Raw genomic sequence first — 8,604 nt, 5'->3', positions numbered from 1 at the left:
GGAGGGGGAGGGAGAAGAGAAGAAGGGGGAGGGGAGGGGAGGGGGAAGAATGAGGAGGAGTGGATATTTTGGACAGAATCTTCCTTGCTCCTGGGGAAAGCTAACTGGCCACCTTGGATTCCACAGCCTGTGAAAACACCCCTCAAGAGTGCAGTGGAAATCATGAATTTTTGGACAAGCCAACGCTGACAGGGTGCGCCATCTGGAATGCTCCACCAGGACTCCAGAACCATCCATGTGCAGAACCAGGAGAGTCGTCCAGGAAAGGGCCACGTTTCCAAGCGGCCCAGGTAGAGGGCCGCAGTTCCCGTTAGGAAGGAGCGCCTGTGGTGTGTCTGAAATCTGCAGGCTACGCCACCGTCCTCCTCTCTGCTTGGGGGGTGGGGGGTAGGGAGGTGACCAGGACTCCCTTCCTGTTTCCGCAATGACTACCACACCAACGACTGGTCACTCATTATTTCCGTAATCAGTAAAAATAAGAATCCAGCATCTGGGTAAACCAACCCCCCCGAGCCTGAGTGTCCTCCGTCCGCTGCCCACACCCACACGGACCTGCCGCCCACCTGGAAGAGCCTTGTCTTCAGGTACAGGGAGCCGTAGCCCTCTCGGCGGCTGAGGTAGAAGGTGCCGGTGAAAGTGGAGCCATCAGGCCACGTGTAGGTGCCCAAGCCGTGGAGGTGGTCTTGGTAGAAGTGCCCACGGTACGTCTGCAAGGAAGGGCGGTTAGCAAGGCCATGCATCCAAGAAGCCACTCTGCCTGGTCACCCCCAGAACCTTACAGGACACCTTGTGAACCGAGGTGTCTGATTAGCAAGGAATGGGAATCCCTTCAGGCTGTCTTCAAGGCGTTACCCAGAGTAGGCGCCCAGCAGACAGCTCCCAGAGAACCAGGGACTCCCCCAACACACCCCAAACCAAACCCATTACTGGGGAATCAATTCCAGCTCATAGTGAGTGACCTATTTATAGGCCAGAGAGGAGCTGCCCCATGTGGTTTCCAAGGCTGCAGTCTTTACAGAAGGAGCCCCAGTAGTACAGTGAGTGGCTTAAGCACTCAGCTGCTAACCAAAAGGTCAACAGTTCAAACCCATCAGCTGCTCTACAGGAGAAATATGAGGCCGTCTGCTTTCATAAAGATGACAGCCTTGGAAACCCTGTGGGGCAATTCCACTCTGTCCCATAGTTCGCTACAAGTGGGAATCGACCCCGTGGCAACAGATCTGCTTTTTGGTATTTAATCTTTACGGGAGTCGATTGCTACAGCGGTCTCCAGTGGAGCCACTGGTGGGTTCGAACCTCTGACCTTTAAGTTAGCAACTGCGCACTTAACCACTGTGCCACCAGGACTCCTTCCCCAAAATACACACACTGTGGGGTCTCTAGCACATTCAAGCAGAGGACCCCACCTAAGCCTCCTCTGAGTCACACAGGTGCCCCCAGGGTGCCCCATGCAGCTGGGACACTCACTGCATCAGGAAATCCTCAAAACCCAGCATCCCCCAGGGATGCTATAAACCCACAAGATGGCGCTGCAGCCCAGAAGCCAGCCCACCGCCCACCCAGGCACCAAGTGCAGCCCCTCGGCCGCCCAAGGGGGCAGCCGCCCTCTGAGTCTCTGCCGAGGTCCTGGACAGAGTCCCTTGCAGGCCCCTTCCAGAAGAGGGCACTGTCATCTGAGCCTTCACCCTCCTTTTCATCTCAAAGTCAGTCAGCGGTACCCATGCAAACACGCATCACGCTGCAGCAACACACAACTGAAAAACATTTGCCCAGAATAAGAATTGATCTTCAGTCACTGCACCCCAAACCAGCACCTACAGCCCCTGGGCAACCTACAGTAGGGTGGATCCCCATTTTTCCCCTGGGCATTTCTCAAGGAGAGATGATGTTGGCCTCCTGGGCTTCCTCCAGCCCTGGGATCTAAGCATTCCCATCACATCCCTCTTAGGACGGAGCCCTGCCACTGAGCCTGGCTCCTGGCCCCAGGGGAGGAGGAGGCCAGCAGCAGTCACCTCGCCCGTGGGCCAGGAGAACTCGCCAAACCCGAGCTTCGTGTGCAGCCCGAACTCGCCGCGGTAGGTGCAGCCGTCGTGCCACTCCTGCGTGCCCTGGACGAGCTGGACATAGGCCTCCTTCAGGTCCTGCTGCCCCAACGGGCCGTCAGATTCCTCGTCTTCCGTTGCCAGGTCCCTGGGAAGAGGCAGGCAGAGGAGGGGAGGGGCTGAGTCCAGGAGCCATGGGGCCCAGCTCCACACACTTCACCTCACTTCCCCCCACACCTCCCGAGTGAGGGCTGCTGCTGTTATCAGCACTCTGCAGAAAGGGAAACTGAGGTATGGAGCACGCCTGGTCACCCAGGACGTGGATGGGACAGGAAGGGTGCAAACCTGCATCTGACAAGGTAAGTGCTGGCGCCTGGGGGCAGAACCCCTCCAGCCCCGGACGGGTGGGCTGGCTGCACTGCCAGGACCCCTGGCCCCTGTTGCCATGGCCAGCTCACGTGCCCCCCTTGGGCAGGGTCATCTGTCTCGTGAGCTTGCAGAGTGCGCAGAGCAGACAGAACCAGGGACGTGGGGAGGGGGGCTGAGGAAAGGCTAAGGGAGGAACACATCCCCCCAGTCCAACAGAAGCCCTGGGAGCAGCTTCAAGAAGGAAGCCAACTGGCAGGACGGACAGATGGACAGAAGGGTGCCGGGATGAGGCTATCCAGCAGAAGGGGGAGGACCTGACCGGGGACTTGCCTCTCGGCTGCCCCTTTGTGTAAAGGGCCCACCCCGCACCTTTTGGGGAAGAAGGCACAGCTCTCCTGGTCCCCCGGGTCCTCAGTGGCATCGGGGTCACTGCTGGTCCCAGTCAGGCTCACTGAAGAGCTGTAAGTCTTCCAAGCTTCTCCTCCAAAGGCCAAGGCCGAGCCAACACCTTCCATGTCTCTCTGAACCTGGAAGCAAACTGGAAGGGCATTCGTCCTTAAGGCAACTGAGGGCTGCCAGGAGCACGTGGGCGCCCGGGGACATGCCACCAGGTCCCACAAGCTCGGGAAACAGCCTTCGCCAGTGATCTGGCTCCAGGAGCCGGCCGCCCCCCACCAGGCCTACTCCTAAATTCCCTTTGGGGCCTGTGGGATCGCCGAAGATGATCCAGTCCCTTCTGTGGGGTGGCCCTCGGACGCCCACGTGACCTAGGTCACTGTCAGAGGGGCGCGGCGGACAGCGGGGTCGCCCTTCCCGAAGGGGTCCTGGGAACCCGCAGCGGGCGCCCGGCCCCTCTGCCCACCCGCGGGATCAGGCCTCCAGGTGTCCTCCCTGTCCCCACTCGCCCCTGGGGACAGCCAGGCAGGCTCGGGGACACGGGGCTGGAAAGCCCCGCCGCCCCACCGCGACTCGCCGCCCCTGCTGCGGGGACCCCACCGCACCCCGATCGGAGAGCTGCACGGAGCGCACAGGGACCCCGAGGTCGCCAAAGGCCGCGCAGGCCAGCGATGGCCGCCGCGCCCCTGCAGCGTCCGGTTGCCCTGGAGATGCCCCACGTGTGCAGCCGCCCTGCCTCGGCCAATGGCCACCAGGACCCCGCCCCTCCCACCCCGGCCCCTGGGAGTCCTCGCGGCGGCACCGCCCCTCTGTGACGTCACGCCGCCTCTAGGCCTGGACGCCCCTCCAGGACCGCGCCCACATCGGGGGTCCTCCAGCCTGTGCGGGCGGGGCAGCCGGGGAAACTGAGGCAGCGAGGGCCAATCTCGTGCCCACGGTCACTCACTGCTACGTGAGGGAGCCAAGATTTGAGCCCATTCTGCGGACTGCAAAGCAGTTCAGTGAGTGTCGGTGGAAGGCAGGGGTGGGGGGACAGGCGGGTAAAGACAAGGTCAGTGAGGGGTGTGGAGGTCGCCCAGGGACTAGCTGCCTGGTGCCTGGAGGCAGGGTCCTGGGAAGACTAGGGAGAGAGCATTCCCAGCAGGGTTTCAGAGGATGCTAGGAGCTCTGGGCAGAAGACAGAAGGGGACTAGGATGGGCGGGGCACAAGAGTAGGGAAAGCAGGGGGCTTTCTGACCAAGCTGTTGGCCTTCCTGGGCCAGGCAGGAGAGGCTCTTAGGAGGCTCCGCCCAGACTGCCCCTCCAAACGGAACAGCTCTGAAAGGCTGCTGCCAGTCCCCCACTCCAGCTGGATGGGCAGGGACTGAGGCGGTGCTGGGCTCTAGGGCCACCTTCTCCTCCACTCCCGGCAGTCTCTGTCCCCCCTCAACTTGCCTCCCTTCCCCCTTGGCACTCTCTCAGCCCCTCAGGACCACCTTGCTTAGTCCTCTGTCTTGACCTTCAGTCCCCCCTCCTGGGTCCCTCTCTCTGCAGCTGCTCCCTCCAGTGGCAGGTGGGGAGCTAAGCAGAGGCAACCAAGCCATTAAAATCCCACTGTTGTTATTTGCCATCGAGTCGGCCCTGACTCATAGCGACCCCTCCTTGGGTTTCCGAGGCAGTATCACTACAGAAGTAGGATTGCCCAACCTTCCTTCCGAGGAGTGGCTGGTGGGTTTGAACCGCCAGCCTTCTGGTGAGCAGTCAAATGCCTTAGGCACTATGCTACCAGAGCTCCTATGACAAAGCCTGTTGTTGTTGTTATGTGCCATCAAGTCAGACCTGACTCATAGCGACCCCTCCTTGGGTTTCCAAGGCCGTATCTCTACAGAAGTAGATTGCCCCATCTTCCTTCTGAGGAGTGGCTGGTGGGTTTGAACCACCAGCCTTTTGGTGAGCAGTCAAGTGCCTTAGGCACTATGCTACTAGGAAGTGCAACTGTTGGTCTCTCCCCTTCCGGAGCAAAGACGAGTGAAGGAAACCAAAGATGCAGGAAAACAATTAGTGCGAGGGCCCAGTGGACCACCTGAGCCCAGCCTCCACAACCCTGAGACCGAACAGCTAGATGGTGCCTGGCTACTACAGTCAACTACTCTGGATGGGTTCACAACAGAAGCTCCTGGATAGAGTAGGAGGAAAATGTGGAACAAAACCCAAAATCGTAAAAACGGCCAGGCTTACTGGTCTGACAGAGACTGGTGGAACCCCCGAGACTACGGCCCTTGGTCACCCTACAGGGCTGGAACTGGACTCACCCCAGTGGCTCACCTTTCAGCCAATGCTAGACAGGCCTATGGGGTGACCGAGAACAGCAGGTACATCTGCACTCCTTAGAGCCACCACCCCTGAGGGCAGCATCTGCCCAGGAGAAAGCAGAAGGCAGGTTGGGATAGAAGAAGACGAATGGAGACCGTAACCACAGGGAGGAAGTGGGCAGAGTGCTGCCGCATCGTGGGGACTGGAATCAGTGTCACGAAACAACACGTGTGAGGACAGTTGGATGGAAAACCAGTTGGCTCTGTCACCTTTCACTCAAAGCACATGAAAAAGTTTTTTAAAAAAATCATAAAATCATGACATGAATAAGGACGACTGAAGAAGAGCGGATGCATTTGAATTTTGGTGTTGGCAAATATACCATGGACTGCCAAAAGCACAAACAAATCCAGCTCAGATGGTCCTGCAGTGAATTACTGAACACGGCTCTTCCAGCCACGCTCTCAGTGGCTCCCACCAGAAGACTGGGCGGGACTATGCAAATGTGAGGTGCTTGTGGTTCACCAAGGGGATGGGATAGCACGTTACCAACGTAACTGAGGTACATGGCACCCTCGTGGGGGTGGAAACACGGAAATAAGGTGTAGGGAAACTTAACGTGGGGACTGTCAGTTTTGCACCCACTAGGCTTTGTCATGGGAGCTCTGGTAGCATAGTGCCTAAGGCACTTGACTGCTAACCAGAAGGCTGGCGGTTCAAACCCACCAGCCACTCCTTGGAAGGAAGGTTGGGCAATCCTACTTCCAGAGTGATACTGCCTCAGAAACCCAAGGAGGGGTCGCTATGAGTTGGGGCCAACTCCACAGCAAATAACAACAACAACAACAAGGCTTTGTCATAGGAGCTCTGGTAGCATAGTGCCTAAGGCATGTGACTGCTAACCAAACCCACCAGCCACTCCTGGGAAGGTTGGGCAATCTACGTCTGTAGTGATACTGCCTCGGAAACTCAAGGAGGGGTCGCTATGAGTCAGGTCTGACTTGATGGCACATAACAACAACAACAGGCTTTGTCATAGGAGCTCTGGTAGCATAGTGCCTAAGGCACTTGACTGCTAACCAGAAGGCTGGAAGTTCAAACCCACCAGCCACTGCTCAGAAGGAAGGTTGGGCAATCTACTTCCATAGAGATACTGCCTCTGAAACCCAAGGGCAGGGTGCTATGAGTCGGGTCTGACTCCACGGCACATAACAACAACAGGATTTGTCATCCCAGAGGTGGAAAGGGGGCTCTCACTACCATCGAGAAAGAAGAGCCAAGAGTGGGGCACATCCTTTGGACCTGAGATCCCTGCACAGAATCCCCCCACCCAGGAGACAGAGAAAGAGCTGCGGCACTCTGCTCGGGGAGTGAGAGACAGGGAGGGGCAGCGGAGAACCACAGCAGAAGCAGCTGAACAGAGCCCTGCACAGGACGGAGAGGTGGGCTTGCCGGCTCACAGAGCAAGAAAGCTGAGGGCCCCGGGGCAGGAGGCCTGCTGGCGGGGTGGGGCGCCTCTCTGGGCCCCTATCAACAGAGGAGAAAGAGCTTTGTAAGGCCGGCCTGAGCAGGGCAGAGGCTGAGGCCAGACAGCCACGTGCCTGCAGCGCAGCCGAGAAGCTGTCCTGATCCAAGAACTATATCCTGAGTGTTCCTGAACCTGAATTGTAACCTGTTACTTTCCTAATAAACCCCGTAATTGTGAGTATTGTGTAAGAGTTCTGTGTGGCCACTGCAATGAATCCTCAAACCCAGCAGAGAGAGTGCCGTGGGAGGGTCGGGTGGTGTCAGAATTGCCTGGAGGGGGCGGCATGTCTGACCTCTGCCTCATAGGAATCAGCCTGAGGCTGCTGAGGGGGACTCTCTCCCCCTTGTGAGTTACAGGCGGTCAGAGGCCAACCCCCACCATGTCCTTTTTGTAGTGCCCAAAGTGTTTTGGAAACTTCTATAAGGTGGAAAAATTCAGTATGAAATGCTGAAAATGTTTTTATGTTCCTAAGATTATATGCATGGACATTTTTCAAAGCTGGCAGATTAAACAGTGCTGTAACCCTTAGCTCTTCACAAGTGAACAACTCCCAAATCCTACAAGGCCACGAAAGAATGTGTTCAAAAACAGTGTTTCCACCAAAAGAACATGCCAATATTCATTAAAGATGTCTGAGAAGAGCATTAGTGTTAAACGTTGTTAGTGAATTGGCAAACTTGGTGTGATTTAAGGCGTCGTTCAGTCGGCTCTGACTCACAGCAACCCCGTGCACAACACAACGAAACCCCGCCTGGTGCTGCACCAGCCTCACAATCCCTGCTATGCCTGAGCCCGTCTTTGCTGCCAGTGTCGGTCCTTCTTGTCGACGGTCTTCCTGTTTCTCGCTGACCCTCCACATCATCGCACGTGATGTCCTTCCCCAGGGAATGGTCCCTCCTGACAACATGATCAAGGAAGGGGAGACGAAGTCTGGCCGCTCTCCCTTCCAAGGAGCGTTCTGCTGCACTTCCTCCAGGACAGATGTGTTCGTTCTTCTGATGGTCCACGGTACTTGCAGCATCCTTTGCCAACACCATAATTCAAAGGCATCGATTCTTTTTCAGTCTTCCTTACTCATTATCCAGCTTTCCCATATTGAAAATACCATGCCTTGGGTCAGGCGTACCTTAGTCCTAAGAGTGACATCTCTGCTTTTTAACACTTTAAAGACGTCTTTTGCAGAAAAAAAAAAAAAAAAAAAATCAGTATGTTGTCTGGTTTCCTGACTGTGTTTCCGTGGGTGTTGATTGTGAATCCAAGTAAAATGAAATCCCTGAAAACCTTAATCTTTTCTGCATTTATTATGACGTTGCTTGTTGGTCCAGTTGTGAGGATTTCTGTTTTCTTTATATTGCAGTGTAATCCATACTGAAGGCTGTAGTCTTTGACCTTCATCCAGAAGTACTTCAAATAATCTTCACTCTCAGCCAGAAAGGTTGTGTCATCTGCATATTGCAGGTTGTTAATGAGCCTTCCTCCACTCCTGAAGCCACGTTCTTCATATAATCCAGCTTCTCAGATTACTTGCTCAGCAAGCAGATTGAATAAGTATGATGAAAGGATACCACCCTGACCCACACCTTTCCTGGTTTTAAACCATGCAGTGTCCCCTTTTTTCTGTTCAAACAACAGCCTCCTTCTATCTACAGGTTCCTCATGAGTACAATCAAGTGTTCTGGAATTCCCATTCTTCTCAGAGTTACCCCTAATTTGTTACATCCACACAGTCGAATGCCTTGCATAGTCAATGAAAGACCGCTGAACATGTTTCTGGTGTTCTCTGTTTTCATCCAAGATCCTTCTGACATCAGCAGTGGTATCCCTTGTTACCCTCCCGAGAAGGACCGGGTCTCCGGGAGCAAGGTAAGCACAGGCGGGCTTGTGCTTAGTCACTGATCTGCACTGAACACTTTCCCTTGTTACCCTCCCGAGAGGGACCGGGTCTCCGGGAGCAAGGTAAGCACGGGCGTAGCACAG

General features: G+C 55.9%; 1 protein-coding gene across 1 annotated transcript in view; it reads right to left on the bottom strand.

Moving 5' to 3' along the window:
• ANKMY1 (ankyrin repeat and MYND domain containing 1) overlaps positions 1-8,604 on the bottom strand; it is a 64,719-nt gene that overhangs the window by 50,725 nt on the left and 5,390 nt on the right. Inside the window, exons 3-6 of the mRNA XM_042781307.1 lie at positions 3,375-3,511; positions 2,781-2,938; positions 2,013-2,190; positions 564-707 (exon numbers count right to left, since the gene is read on the bottom strand). Of these exons, the coding sequence (XP_042637241.1) occupies positions 564-707; positions 2,013-2,190; positions 2,781-2,938; positions 3,375-3,511 (617 nt within the window). The remainder of the gene's footprint in view (positions 1-563; positions 708-2,012; positions 2,191-2,780; positions 2,939-3,374; positions 3,512-8,604) is intronic.

The sequence above is a fragment of the Orycteropus afer genome, unplaced genomic scaffold (assembly GCF_000298275.1).
Source record: "Orycteropus afer afer isolate SDZICR_OR568_19922 unplaced genomic scaffold, OryAfe1.0 scaffold00006, whole genome shotgun sequence".
Classification (NCBI taxonomy): Eukaryota; Metazoa; Chordata; class Mammalia; order Tubulidentata; family Orycteropodidae; genus Orycteropus; species Orycteropus afer.
Note: the sequence above shows the minus strand (reverse complement) of the source record. Positions and strands in the feature narration are given on the sequence as shown.